This window comes from Salmo trutta, chromosome 25 (genome assembly GCF_901001165.1).
Source record: "Salmo trutta chromosome 25, fSalTru1.1, whole genome shotgun sequence".
Taxonomy (NCBI): Eukaryota; Metazoa; Chordata; class Actinopteri; order Salmoniformes; family Salmonidae; genus Salmo; species Salmo trutta.
In genome coordinates, this window is record NC_042981.1 from 28,674,362 (window position 1) to 28,690,310 (window position 15,949).

The 15,949-nt window shown below is 41.6% G+C and overlaps 1 protein-coding gene across 3 annotated transcripts in view; it reads left to right on the forward strand.

The window, feature by feature from the left end:
- Positions 1-15,949, forward strand: part of LOC115162343 (latent-transforming growth factor beta-binding protein 2) — a 157,764-nt gene that overhangs the window by 13,938 nt on the left and 127,877 nt on the right. For all 3 annotated transcript variants that reach the window (XM_029713550.1, XM_029713549.1, XM_029713551.1), the window contains exon 3: positions 15,374-15,650. In XM_029713550.1, coding sequence (XP_029569410.1) covers positions 15,374-15,650 — 277 coding nt within the window. The remainder of the gene's footprint in view (positions 1-15,373; positions 15,651-15,949) is intronic.

Consider the following 15,949-nt stretch of genomic DNA (forward strand, 5'->3'; position numbering starts at 1 on the left):
CTTAGGGTTGTTATCCTGTTGGAAGGTGAACCAGCACTCTGGTGCAGGTTTTCATCAAGGATCACTCTGTACTTTGCTCCATTCATCTTTCCCTCGATCCTGACTAGTCTCCCAGTCCCTGCCACTGAAAACATCCCCACAGCATGATGCTGCCACCACCATGCTTCACAGTAGGGATGGCTTCTTCCAGACGTGACGCTTGGCATTCAGGCCAAACGGTTCAGTCTTGGTTTCATCAGACCAGAGAATCTTGTGTAGGCTGTCATGTGCCTTTTACTGAGGAGTGACTTCCGTCTGGCCACTCTACCATAAATGCCTGACTGGTGGAATGCTGCAGAGATGGTTGTCCTTCTGGAAGGTTCTCCCATCTCCACAGAGGAACTCTGGGGCTCTGTCAGTGACCATTGGGTTCTTGGTCACCTCCCTGACCGAGGCCCTTCTCCCTAGATTGCTCAGTTTGGCCGAGTGTCCAGCTCTAGGAAGAGTCTTGGTGGTTCCAAACTTCTTCCATTTAAGAATGATGGAGGCTACTGAGTTCTTGGGGACCTTCAATGTTGCAGAAATTGTTTCGTACCCTTCCCCAGATCTGTGCCTTGACACAATCCTGTCTCGGAGCTCTAAGGACAATTCCTTCAACCTCATGGCTTGGTTTTTTTCTCTGACATGCACTGTCAACTGGGGGACCTTATATAGACAGGTGTGTGCCTTTCCAAATCATGTCCAATCAATTGAATTTACCACTGGTGGACTCTAATCAAGTTGTAGAAACACCTCAAGGATGATCAATGGAAACAGGATGCACCTGAGCTCAATTTCGAGTCTCATAGCAAAGGGTCTAAATACTTATGTAAATAAGGTATTTCTGTTTTTTATTTTTAATACATTTGCCAACATTTCAAAAAACTTGTTTTCACTTTGTCGTTATGAGGTATTGTATGTAGATTAATAATGAAAAAAAAGTAATCCAAGGCTGTAACGTAAGAAAATGTGAAAAAAGTCAAGGGGCTTGACTACTTTCCAAATGCACTGTACTGTATATGCTTTTAAATAACATTCTTAGGTTCTCTGAACATTACTAAAGTTTTATTGTTTTCTTGTGATTTTTTTATAGAAAGTTTTCTTAACGTTCTCAGAACAATTTGAGAACATGACGTTAAATATAACCATGAAGAAACCAGTAGGAAACATACTGAAGTGCTGAAATTCCCACAGAAGAACGTTGTTTCTTAACATTCTCTGAAATATTTGAAAACATTCCCAATGTCAAACCTGTTGGAGAACGTTCCTAGAACATTACCAAAATTGAAATAAAATGTAACCATGTTTGAACTTTTAGGAAACGTTCTGTTAAATTAATGAAAAACTAAGAAAATTATGTTTTGTTTACTAAGTTCCTTAAATGAGGATGTTCCAAAGTTTCTTAAATGTGCTGAGAATGTTCCAATGCCAAGTAACTATCATGCACCATTCACAGAAAGTTGTGGGAAGGTTGTATACAAAATAACCATAGGACAACTATGGTCTCACCAAGCTCTGAGAAGCATTTGGTTCTCAGAACGTTATGTGCTATCTGGGTGTCCTGTTGTGGGTTTGGCCCAAGATTTGCTCTTGGCTCAGATTCTGCCTTGTTGTTGTAGAAGATGGATGGTAAACACAGTTGTTTTTTCTGTTTTGTGTTGTTTAGTAAGTAACATCCGTCTAAAAGAGTTTGCTGTTATGTAATAGAATACTGAGCAATAATTTGTAATTATTTTAGCTTGAAAGTCACCTTAGTAAATGTTCTTTGAAGTATCATCATTAAAAATAATACATTGTTGAGAAAATGTCTTATGTTATTGTTATGTATATCAATTCTGATCAGGCTTTTAAGTCCATGTTTGTCAGTGTTGTCTGATCCAACCACAGGTTTTATTGATGGTTGTCATAAGACACATAGTTCTGGGGTTGTTTCTGCTTAGGTTGGCCAAAGCCATAAAGTGAAGCCAGGTGTAACTGTGGCCAATGGCTATAGAAGATTCCCAGTTTACCTTCATATTTATTTACAAGCAGCATTTAGCATAACTATGCCCCACGGATCCAAAAGGGTGCATCTGGTTTGGGGGTCTCTTTAGTAAATCTTTAGTAAAATCTCTTTAGTAAATTTGCCAGATTCACATCTGTTGACCAAAAAAGCCTCAGTCCCAGAGATCAAGAGCAACGGAAGGACAGACAGGCAGACAGACAGGCAGGCAGGCAGGCAGGCAGGCTGCATGTGGACATGTCTGCACAACCTGCTGCTGTCAAGACACACACACACTTCTAAATGCACTTTTCATCTTCCAATGTGTTTTACTGTAAAGCCCCCCACACTCATCCACACATTTATTCCATGATAAAAAAAGACCTGCGGATTCCTCCTTTTGCCAGAACCAGGTTTAGAAATGAGAATTAAATGAACTTATACATGTACGGTGTTTTCAAAAGTATTCATACCCCTTTACTTATTCCACATGTTGTTGTGTTACAGCCTGAATTCAAAATTGATTAAATATATCTTTCTCACCTTTCTACACATAATATCCCATAATGACAAAGTGAAAACATGTTTTGAAAATTAAATACAGATATCTAATTTACATACAGTACCAGTCAAATGTTTGGACACACCTACTCATGTCAGGTTGTAGAATAATAGTGAAGACATCAAAACTATGAAATAACACATATGGAACCATGTAGTAGCCAAAAAAGTGTTATATTTGAGATTCTTCAAAATAGCCACCCTTTGCCTTGATGACAGCTTTGTACACTTTTGGCATTCTCTCAACCAGATTCATGAAGTAGTAACCTGGAATGCATTTCAAATAACATGTGTGCCTTGTTCATTTGTAAAATTATTTTCTTCTTAATGCGTTTGAGCCAATCAGTTATGTTGTGACATGGTAGGTAGGGTGGTATACAGAAGATTGCCCTATTTGGTAAAAGATCAAGTCCATATTATGGCAAGAACAGATCAAATAAGCAAAGAGAAACGACAGTGCATCATTACTTTAAGACATGAAGGTCAGTCAATGTGGAACATTTGAAGAACAAGTGCAGTCGCAAAAATCATCAAGCGCTATGACGAAACTGGCTCTAATGGGGACCGCCACAGGAAAGGAAGACCCAGAGTTACCTCTGCTGCAGAGGATAAGTTCATTAGAGTTAACTGCATCTCAGATTGCAGCCCAAATAAATGTTTCACAGAGTTCAAGTAACAGCATATCTCAACATCAACTGTTCAGAGGAGGCTGTATGAATCAGGCCTTCATAATCGAATTAGTGCAAAGAAACCACTACTAAAGGACACCAATAAGAAGAAGAGACTTGCTTGGGCCAAGAAACACGAGCAATGGACATTAGACCAGTCCTTTGGTCTGATGAGTCCAAATTTGAGATTTTGGGTTCCAACCACCGTGTCTTTGTGAGACGTGAAGTAGGTGAACGGATCATCTCCGCATGTGTGGTTCTCACCGTGAAGCATGGAGGAGGAGGTGTGATGGTGTGGGGGGTGCTTTTGCTGGTAACACTGTCACTTAACCAGCATGGCTACCACAGCATTCTGCAGCGATACAAAATCCCATCTGGTTTGCGCTTAGTGGGACTATCATTTGTTTTTCAACAGGATAATGACCCCAAACACACCTCCAGGCTGTGTAAGGGCTATTTGACCAAGGAGAGTGATGGAGTGCTGCATCAGATGACCTGGCCTCAACAATCACCCGACCTCAACCCAATTGAGATGGTTTGGGATGAGTTGGACCGCAGAGTGAAGGAAAAACAGCCAACAAGTGCTCAGCATATGTGGGAACTCCTTCACGACTGTAGGAAAAGCATTCCTCATGAAGCTGGTTGAGAGAATGCCAAGAGTGTGGAAAGCTGTCATCAAGGCCAAGGGTGGCTACTTTGAAGAATCTAAAATCTAAAATATATTTTGATTTGCTTCCACTTTTTTGGTTACTACATGATTCCATATGTGTTATTTCATAGTTTTGATGTCTTCACTATTATTCTACATTGTGGAAAATAGTGAAAAAATTAAGAAAAACCCTTTAATGAGTAGGTTTGTCCAAACCTTTGACTGATTCTGTAAGTATTCACACCCTTTTGCTATGACACTCCAAATTGAGCTCAGGTGCTTCCAATTTACTTCGATCATCCTTGATGTCACGACAACTTGATTGGCGCAGTGGTCTAAGGCACTGCATCTCAGTGCAAGAAGCACCACTACAGTCCCTGGTTCGGATCAAGCCTGTATCGCATCCGGCCGTGATTGGGAGTCCCATGGGCGGCACACAATTGGCCCAGCTTCGTCCGGGTTTGGCCGGAGTGGGCCGTCATTATAAATAAGAATTTGTTCTTAACTGACTTGCCTAGTTAAATAAAGGTTACGTTTAATAAATTAAATTGGAGTCAAGCTGTGGCCAATTCAATTGTTTGGACATGATTTAGAATGAAACACCTGTCTATATAAGGTCCCACAGTTGACAGTGCAAGTTAGAGCAGAAACTATACCATGAAGTCCAAGGAACTGGCTGTAGATTGTGATGAAGCATATTTCTGGGAAAGTGTATAAAACAATTTCTAGAGTGTTGAAAGTTTCCAAAGCACAGTGTTCTCCATCATTGGGAAATTGAAAAAATATGTCTGGAGGAAACCAGGCACAGCTAGTTACCCGTCTAACATCATCCCTACCATGAAGCATGGTGTTGGCAGCATCGTGCTATGGGGATGCTTTTCAGAGGCAGGGACTGGGTGACTGGTAAGAATAGAGGGAACAATGAATCGAGCCAAATACAGGCAAATGCTTGATGAGAACCTGCTTCAGAGTGCAAATGACCTTAGACTGAGTCAAAGACTTTACGTTGCAACAGTACAATGACCCCAAGCATACAGCTAAAGCAATTCTGGAATGGCTTCAGAACAAGTATGTGAAAGTCCTTGAGTGGCCCAGTTAAAGCCCAGACTTGAATCCCATTGAAAATCTGTGGAAAGACTTGAAGATTGTTTCCTGCCACTTTCCATCTAAATTAAGAATTGGAGAAAATCCCCAAATCCAGATGTGCAAAACTGATACAGATATACCAAAGACGACTCAAAGCTGTAATCACGGCAAAAAGTGCTTCTACAAAGTATTTACTCAGGGGTGTGAATACTTATGTAAATTGGATTTCTGTATTTCATTTTCAATAAATGTACAATAGATTCTTAACATGTTTTCACTTTGTCATTCTGGGGTATTGTGTGTAGATGGGTGAGAAGATATTTTTTTTGTTAATCCATTTTGAATTCAGACTGAAACACAACAAAATGTGGAATAAGTCAAGGGGTATGAATACTTTCTGAATATTGGCCAATATTCATCCACAATCACAATACACTGTTTTAAACCAAAGAATGAATGAACACTTCACCAGCAAACCAGTCATTCATGAAATGAGCCAGGAATGATAAGTACTGGGAAAGCAATCCACCTTGATGACCAATTATTGCCAAAAAAAGGGAAACTGAACATCGAATTACTGGAATTCCTCTGATTTGTATCGTAAATAGCCACAGAAACATGTTTCCAAAATAGCAAAACCTCCGGCAGGCCAAACTGAATCAAATGAGGAGGAAGTAAAAGGTCACCTTATTAGGTGGAAGCACTTTTACTTTACTTATTGACTGTCACTACTGTACCAGAATTGGACTCCAGTATTTTATAGATGAATAGAGTCTCTCTCTTGTTCTACTTGTGCTTCACTTAGATATCTCACTCTAATCTATGGACTGTGATATTCAAAGTAAGATTTACAGCATGCATCTCACAGTGAACATTATCTGGACTACAGTATCACACAAAGTTGATCTGAGTCAGCTGACCTTTCAGATCTCCTATTAGTAGTGTTTGTTTTGGTTGGTTAGGAGGTTTAATCCTCACATATCAAAGTTGATCTGAGTCAACTGACCATTCAGATCTCCTATTAGTAGTGTTTGTTTTGGTTGGTTAGGAGGTTTAATCCTCACATATCAAAGTTGATCTGAGTCAGCTGACCATTCAGATCTCCTATTAGTAGTGTTTGTTTTGGTTGGTTAGGAGGTTTAATCCTCACATATCAAAGTTGATCTGAGTCAGCTGACCATTCAGATCTCCTATTAGTAGTGTTTGTTTTGGTTGGTTAGGAGGTTTAATCCTCACATATCAAAGTTGATCTGAGTCAGCTGACCATTCAGATCTCCTATTAGTAGTGTTTGTTTTGGTTGGTTAGGAGGTTTAATCCTCACATATCAAAGTTGATCTGAGTCAACTGACCATTCAGATCTCCTATTAGTAGTGTTTACTTTTGGTTGGTTAGGAGGTTTAATCCTCACATATCAAAGTTGCCATTTAAATCCTGACCAACAGGTGTTTACACACTGAGTTTGGCACGTCATGATCATAAGACGGACTTCCACCGGCCATAGAGAGAGGGCTAGCCCTTTGCATTCATACCGCCCGGGTCACTATGCATCAGTGTCATTAGGGTTGCGATGGCTTCTCCTCCTGACATGGTCTCTTTGTTAATTGGATTAATGACATGGTCTGCTGAACACAAACTGAATTTAGGACTGAATGCAGAATGCCTCTCACAGGAGGGAGACTCCCCACAGTGCATACTTTGTCTCGCTGACCATCTCACCCCAACACACTGAGTTTACCCAGTGCCATGGCACAAAGACTTATCGATATCTTCTGCAGTTGAATTCATACTTGCTGCACCTATTGTAGTGAAGACCAAATGGTACATGGAATGTATTTGAACATGCAATAAGTATAATCAGCCATGAAATAATGTCTCTTGGTTTAAATCCTTAGCTGTCTTTGAGAGGGCAGATGAAAGGTGCATCATTCATGAAGAGAAATAATGTTGTTTTCAACCTTTTAAGCAGCCAGTGATTGACAGAGTGAAATGCGGTAGAAAGGAGTTTCTTTTTGATTTCCTTCCAGCTTTCTTTGGCCTGCTGTGCTGCTCAGGGCCCCATCCAAACCTAAAATAACTCTTCATGCAGAAAGTCTGCCTCTCTCTTTCATTCCCCCCTTCCTCGCTATTTCTCTCCTTTTCCAAACAAAAATGTCCTGCATGTAGAATGTTTCTTTAATTCCATCATATCCTCACGGCTGTTAGGGATAGATTAAAGCCTTCCAGTGCAGACAGATTTGGAGACACCGTTAGGAATGATGTATGTTTTGTTTCAAGCTGTGCTGCCCAAAATCAGAATTATGTACTTTGTAGTTACCTCATCCTACATAACCTACAGAGGTGTCATGCCCATAGGGGGCACAGGGGCACATGCCCCCTCAGATCCTGGTATTTCTTTTATTTTTTAAATGAACATGACAAGCCACTTAGCATTTTTATGAAGTTGGCTTTAGCTAGCCCAGATAGGTTCCCAATCACCAAACCTCATATCTAGCTACCAAGAAGCCATTGCAGGTTATCAATCAAGTTGGAGTAGCTAGCTTGTCAAACTATGCCTGCTGGTAAGGTTGGGAGACTTTAGAAAAGCAAGCAATAACTAAATATACTGAATAAGACTCACATTCCTTTCAATATTTTATCCAGATTTTGGCAGAGACGCAGAGAAGCATATTTTGTTTCTTTAAATAAAGAAACACCAGTCAGGAGGGTACAGACAGCTCAAGAGGTATGCTTATATATGAAAATAAATAGACATAGAATTAAGCATAATGATTATGGCTCTAGATTTCCACCCCCCAGTCATCCTCACATACTTTTTGCTCCCTCAGATCTTTCAGGGTATACAGTATGATGCCTCTGATAACATGGGCCTATGTACCATCCTACTGAAGCTCTCATTTGGGGCCCTGTCAACTCCAGGGGAGTGAGTTCAGGTTGACTATACCTTGTTGTAAAACAGAGTCCACCTGTAATATGCTTTTCTCTCACATAAACACGTATCCACCAGCTGGTAAAGTAAAGCATCAAGGACATACATGTGTGAGCATTTTGGGAAATTATTTTGGCTTGTGGTACTGGTGCTTTTTTGAATATTTATTTTATTTTGCTCCAGATGCATTGGGCATGCATTGCTACAGTCCAAACACTGTTCATGATTTAGTGTGAAGACTGTCTTTGCATTCAACCACTGTATATTCAAGCCTATCATTGAATCTGACAGTGCTCCATTGCCTCCATGGCGGTGGGCCAGTTGCTCATCCTTATCAAAACCAAATCTGCTTGTCAGCCAAGTCACCTGTCATTTTCATTGGGAGAAAATATTTTTATGTTCCATTCAATTGTTTGAAGAGCATACACTGCTAAATGCATTAGCTGTATGGAAGAGTTAAATATCAGGCTTGAAGGACATTATGAGCCAATATACAGTACTGTTGAAAATGTCTTTGCCATGTATTGTCATCTAGCATCACACACGCATAGAGTTTAGCCTGAAATCTCTTTGAAAGAAAAGTGAATTAGGCATAAACAGTTAATGTATATAGGGCATGCTGATAAGGATCAAATCTGCCTAGAAACGTGGCTTGTTTCTTTACAGGACCACTGCAAGGTATTTAAACCACTGGCCTCTCTGGTAACGTTGTTCAGTCAGGGGTGAAGTAATTGCTACACAGACAGGCCGTCCCTGCTTTACAGGCGCACTGCGGATTAGCAGGGGGTTACACAGTTCACCGTTCAGGGGCATAACTCTCCCTGGCAGTCTGGATGGTTTTATGGGCTATTAGACAGATCCTGTAATCAATACACACACCGTGTTCACAGAGCCCTATCATTACCCACACACTGGGATGGACACTCCCCAAACCAGGAGGCCTCCCTTCTCCTCACCAGCTGTTGTCTGTCTGGAGGTGGCAATCAGGTTCTGTTTGGGCCTCCTCTGGCCACATGTTTTTCTAATTGCTACCATGGACCACAACATAGCTAGAATGAGTTACTGCATTGGCTGTGGATGAGGAGGTGAAAGGTTTGTTTTTCTGTTTACGCGTTGGTTTTGGTTGGCGAGCCCCTGTTGATATAGTATATATATATATATATACTAGAGAGGGAAGTAGAACGCTGATACTCTGCTCTAGCCATGGGTTGTCTGATGGGTCTAATACATTGTTCAATGATATTTGACTGTTTCTGTTTCTTTAAGCGTGATGTAACTGGTGTCGTGATGCAAGGAGAGAGTGGATCTGTCAGAGATCTCTTAACAGAGAGACTGTAGGTAACTTTGCCAGACTTTGCTTGATTGACGTGGTTACATACAGCACACAGCACAACACCAAACAGTAAATACTCTCCACCTCTCTGTACCCGATAGCCTTATTGCCATATCGAAACTGTGATGTTATCCCCTGGAGAAGGGAGTCTAAATTACACATACAGTAGTGGGCACATACCCCCAGATATCCCCCCAGAAGATTGCTCATTAAAGGCTGTGGGTAGAGAGGTACAGTATAGCATGGCTAAAAGTAATGTACACAATGCCATGGGTCAGCCTCAGGTTACCTAAATCCCCACGCCAACTTGAGTGGAGAGGGAGTGAAAGCCCCGACTCCTGTATTAGGTTGAAAATCCGCACTCTGACAGAAAAAGTGAAAAGATATGAAAGGGGCACCTCCATTTTCTGAAATGTTACCCCACAAGGCTTTACCAGAAAGTACCACAGAACTACCACAAAGGACCAGTCATCAGTCAGTCCTGAGCTGAGCTCCCTCACTCCTACTGCTGGTAATGACTAGGCTTCTAGATGGTAGAGGGTGACAGGGATTATATTTTGGGCAATGGACAGTGACAATCTCTTAGGGAGGTTGATTGATTGTACTGAAATTTGCAAATGCTCACTTTTGAAAACAATATAACCTTGTGCTATTGAATAACAAATAGTCTGATCAAGATCAGGGGTGCTGAAATACCAGTGTACCACAATTCTGTAATGTTACTTATTTGATAGAAAACATTTTAGACATGATTTCACCCTCCAGAGTTTGGCCTATCGTTGAACTATCTTTAAAGACATCCGTTCACTAGCAGAAGACAATAGTATTTTCCTAAGTTTGTCCAATGTTGGATAGTAATGAAAATGGGGTTTAATAACACCTCCTGGGAGCAGGTTTGTTGTTGTAATGGAGAAGGTGAGAGAGTGTGGTAAAGTTAGGGCCACGTGTTATGGTTTCTCTCTGATATCACACACATGGCTTGGTGTTCCAGAGTTTAGCATGTTTCCATTCTTAACTTTGAACAGACATTCTTCCATACATTTCCCTATATTTTGAAAATCCAACTCAAAACACAAAAATGATTATCCCCACCCCTCTTCCAGTGTTCTAGTTATGTTTGAAAGGGCCCTTGGTGGTGAGATCTTTAGTTATTTGTGTTGTCTTGTTCAAATAGTGCCTGAATCCTAATCTGTAGAACGGCTCACTGGCCATAAATCTCTTAATGGCACATCATCTCCTCCAACCGTAGAGAGAGGGGTACCCAAGATTATCCGATTCCGTTCTCATTATTGATATCATTTTCAAAAGCACCAATATCAAGTTAGCGGAAGTAGTATTGTTGACCTGTGAAAAAAAATGCAGACAATTTTGTATGTGTTTGAGTTATGTCAAATATTTGGTTTCAAATTGCTTGTCCTGAATGAGAGGATTGTAAAAGTTTTGATGGGTTGTATTACTTTGAGGTGGAGAGAGGGGGCAAATATCTAGTGAATAGTAATGGACTGGAGACAGCCACTCTGTTGGAAACGAGAGCCCGGCCCCATACAGTGGATGTGGGCTGCTGCCTGCTGCCTTCCAAAAGGCTTCCCTCAGGCCTGCTGTGCTGTGGGAGCTAAGAATGCTATTTAGCCAAATTAAGGCCCTGGCTTATTTTAATATTCACAATTTAGTATGCTCACAACCAATTCAATCAAAAACTCATACAGTACAATATATTCAAATATGCTCTGCTTTTTCAGAATGGGTTTTATGGTCTGTTTTGAAGCATGACTCATAGTGTAGTTTGGCCACAGAGTGAATGTTGTTTGGAAAGCAGGGATGATGGAGTAGAGCTCAGCTGTCATGGATTTGTTCAGGACTGTTATCCCTCTGACATTCCCCCATTCTCCCTTCCTGAAGACTGTCCTTAGATAACTTAAACTGGAGATTGGTTTTAAGAACAGAACTTGGACTGAATTTCACATGCATACTGTTATTGCCCCTAGATACAGTGCATTCGGGAAGTATTCAGACCTCTTGACTTCAAAGCATAAAATATTTTTGCTTTGTCGTTAGATTGATGAGGAACAATTTGTTTTAATCCATTTTAGAATAAGGCTGTAACATAACAAAATGTGGAAAAAATGAAGGGGTCTGAATACTATCCGAACACTACCGTTCAAAAGTTTCGGGTCACTTATAATTGTCCTTGTTTTTGAAAGAAAACCACATTTTTTGTCCATTAAAATAACATCAAATTGATGTTCTGCCTTCTAGGCAGAGTTGCAAAGAAAAAGCCATACCTCAGACTGGCCAATAAAAAGAAAAGATTAAGATGGGCAAAAGAACACAGACACTGAACAGAGAAACTCTGCCTAGAAGACCAGCATCCCGGAGTCGCCTCTTCAGTGTTGATGTTGAGACTGGTGTTTTGAATGTGTACTATTTAATGAAGCTGCCAGTTGAGGACTTGTGAGGCGTCTGTTTCTCTAATGTACTTGTCCTCTTGCTCAGTTGTGCACCGGGGCCTCCCACTCCTCTTTCTATTCTGGTTAGAGACAGTTTGCGCTGTTCTGTGAAGGGAGTAGTACACAGCGTTGTACGAGATCTTCAGTTTTTGGCAATTTCTCGCATGGAATAGCCTTTGTTTCTCAGAACAATAATAAACTGACAAGTTTCAGAAGAAAGTTATTTGTTTCTGGCCATTTTGAGCCTGTAATCGAACCCACAAATGCTGATGCTCCAGATACTCAACTAGTCTAAAGAAGGCCAGTTTTATTGCTTTTTTAATCAGAACAACAGTTTTCCGCTGTGCTAACATAATTGCAAAATGGTTTACTAATGATCAGTTAGCCTTTTAAAATGATAAACTTGGATTAGCTAACACAACGTGCCATTGGAAAACAGGAGTGATGGTTGCTGATAATAGGCCTCTGTACGCCTATGTAGATATTCCATTCAAAATCAGCCGTTTCCAGCTACAGTAGTCATTTACAACATTAACAATGTCTACACTATATTTCTGATCAATTTGATATTATTTTAATGGAGAAAGGAGAAAAAAAGAAATGTGCTTTTCTTTAAAAAACAAGGACATTTCTAAGTGACCACAAACTTTTGAATTGTAGTTTATGTTCAATTCCACGATAACAGAATGATGCTGACAAATAATTAACACGGAACATTTTGCACAAACACACTTACTTGAACATTGCAGATGCAACGTTTGGTAACAGGATGACGGCACAAACAGCACAATCCGTCATTCTCTTATGCATCTGAACTGTTCTTCACGTATGTGTTTTTGTACACATTTTCTGTGGAAATTGTTAAATGTCGCCCTTGTGCATAGGGTTGCATTGTTTGTTTAACTTTGCAATCATTGTGTTTTGTTTGACATACATTTTTAAAGTGAAAATTCAGAGTCTAAGCATCATTCTGTTACTGTGGAATTGCCCATATGAGATGTTTGAACTGAGTTCACAAAGTAAAGCTCATGAATGTGATTAATGCACAGAGTCTTGCATGGAGACTCGGAGTGTATGCTTCCATCTCATGACAAGTTCCAATAATGCCCACGTTTATGCACTTTTCAGATGACTGTCTCTGGATTCTGTCTCTTAAGATTGGTCCTCAGCCTCAATCATAATTAAGCACAACAATGACCCTGCCAGGAATGTTTCCCATTTCTATTAGTGTTTCAAAGAAAATTCCTATTTTATTATTATTCCCCAATGCAATAATTAAACCACATATTTGTGAAATGGACGGAATGTGAGGCAATTAGTTTTAATGATGTGCAAGACAAATCTGCACGACAGCAATTACTGCGACAAAGTGTTCAACAGCCAGGCAGCCAGACAGGCAGGCCAGCGCCATGCAGCAGGCCAGACCCAGGGAAGGGAGACAGACAGTGACACTGCAGCAGGCCAGACCCAGGGAAGGGAGACAGACAGTGACACTGCAGCAGGCCAGACCCAGGGAAGGGAGACAGACAGTGACACTGCAGCAGGCCAGACCCAGGGAAGGGAGACAGACAGTGACACTGCAGCAGGCCAGACCCAGGGAAGGGAGACAGACAGTGACACTGCAGCAGGCCAGACCCAGGGAAGAGAGACAGACCGTGACACTGCAGCAGCCAGGCTTGTGTGGAGCTCTAGTCAGAGTCAAAAGGACCAGGGTCAGTGCCCACTGCCCAGCCAAGCCCATTGTCAATGAATGGAACGCATGTTTGGTGCCACATTAATGACTGCTATTGGGCGACAGAGCTGAAGAGGGTCACATATTCAGGGTCACATACACAGACTCTGACATGTACCAACCATACAGCCTGTTGATTAGGCCATTTTCTAGGCCAGCTACACAAATTGATAAGTGAGTATATGTAATTGTTCCAATTTAGATGGTACAGCGTCAATGATTGGGAGGGGTGGGGTGGGGAGAGGGAGCCACTCATTTACTGAACTCTCCCTCATAATGTCAACAGACTCTTTGATCCTCAAAGTCTTCCCCAAACCCTTGTAATCTTTGAGGTTGAACAAGGCTGTGGCACCAGGCCAACCTCAAGTCTAGTTAGTGAATGATATATTTAACTCCCTGCCAAGTAGAGACCAGGCAATTCTTATTTTATCCCATGGTGGAAACTGGAAAACTCGGATCACATACCAAGTTATATGAGTCCACACTCCACAAGCACATTTCCCTGACTGTGTACACTTCATCAGACAGGGGTATATTTCCCCCCAAAGCAGTTAAAACTAAATGCTCTAGTGAATTTGTTGGGTTTAAATAGAATAGACTTAACAATAAACCACAGGAATTTGGTCAAGGACTATTATTTAATTTAGCATTTGTTCCCCTTTGCCATCAAGTTGCAATGATTGACTGTAATGCATACTCTCTCAATTAACAAATGTACATGATATCGTAAGAACGTTGTGGTGCTGCATTCAAAACCATGTGGTGCTAGTTTGCTGACTTTTCATGGCAATTTTATGTCTACTGTTAGGATACAATTAGAGAGAGCGAGAGAACAAGAAAAGAAGCCAAGCTGTTAGCTACACAGTAGAATAATTATGTTCCTCGGTGTGGCAGCCAAGGACTCAGTCTTCCTCATGCCATAGAGGACACGTAGGAGGTCCATAGGAGGTCCATTCTCAGACAAACTGGTCCCTGTGTCTGAACAATAACAGGAAGCCTACAGCAGGTAGACCATGCAGCCAGTGGGGCCCTTAGCTACCAGCTCTCTTCACAGTGCCAGAAACAGTGGAAGCCTTCCTGGCTGCGATCTGTCAGTGTCCACGGCATCTGTGTCAATAGCATTCCACCACTGTTGACAGAGCACTGCTGTTTGCTTTAGCCACCAGAGAGTAGCAACCTGATTTAGTGTTTGAGGACAATGTCATAAATTCTGCAGTGCCATCCAGTACATACATTTGTGTCACAAGATGGAGTGGTTGTTTGCTTTGAATCGCATGCCACAGTCCTTTGAATAGTGTTCACGTAGCTGGACTGAGGTGCAGGAAGGGGCCAGGGTTGGCCGTGTGCGGATTGTTTGCCATGACCATGAAATTACCTCAACACTCACTGTATTTTCAGACAATTGATAAATATTGTTTATACATCAATCTTTGACCAGACAAGGAAAACAGATTGGTTTGTTTTTCAAATATAGGAATATCTGCGAGCACGAGCCATGCCATATATGAAAGGTGAGGCATTTTTTTATGTGCTTCTTTTATGACCCTTTTAAGCTGTTTGTCTTTATAATGGCAATGACACACATTCGATTTGGAATCGGTAATGAAAGGTATTTCTAGGAAAACTGCTGAGCATTGGAACGCCAGTAGCATTAAGCACCGCCAAGGAGCTGAAGTACAAAATCTGAGAAATCGGACAAGGGTTAAATGTAAGTGATCACATACATTTAGACTAAACAGGGCTGTTATGGGCTCAGGTGAAATTGAACATGACATTCCCTCCAGGCTCTGTACTATAAGGAAAAGCAAGGGCAGAGACACACAACTAATCGCCCCCTTGATTGAATCACTTAAAGTCAATTCGGGCCAATGCTGAGATAATGTAGGCCATGTCTGGAGCTGCTCCTTTATGTGAAAGACCACATGTTCTAACATGACACCGCTAATGATCTCCCCCCCCCCCCTTCCGCAGCCGACTGTCAGCCCCCCTGCCATAACCGCGGCTCCTGCAGTAGGCCCCACACATGTGTGTGCCGCTCGGGGTTCCAGGGGGCCCGCTGCGAGGAGGCAGCACCAGAGCAGGTGTACATCCACACCGGAGGGTCCCTGAGGCGGATCCAGCCAGGCACTAACCCCTTCCAGAGAGAGCAGCCCAGGAGGAGACCTACAGAGAGGCAGGCCATAGACAACCCCAGCCCCAGGGCCCAGACAATCAAACCTGATACCACCAGACAACCTCTTCAACCTGTGTAAGTCCACCGCTGCACTGTACCCACTTCTTGCTGGAGTATTTACACATTTAAAGATGGTTACTCACTGACCTTTACACACTGACCTAATTTATCTCTGTTTAGCTAGAGGAACTATGTGTTTTCCCAACAGAAGCAAGGAGACAAATGTAAATTATCTTTTGATTGTTTGTGTTCAACATGCTTTAAGCTTTAATCATACTTTAAGAGGGAAGGAAAGGAAAAGGGGATACCTAGTCAGTTGTACAACTGAATGCAATTAACTGAAATGTTGGAGCTCAGTAGACACTGAATATGGA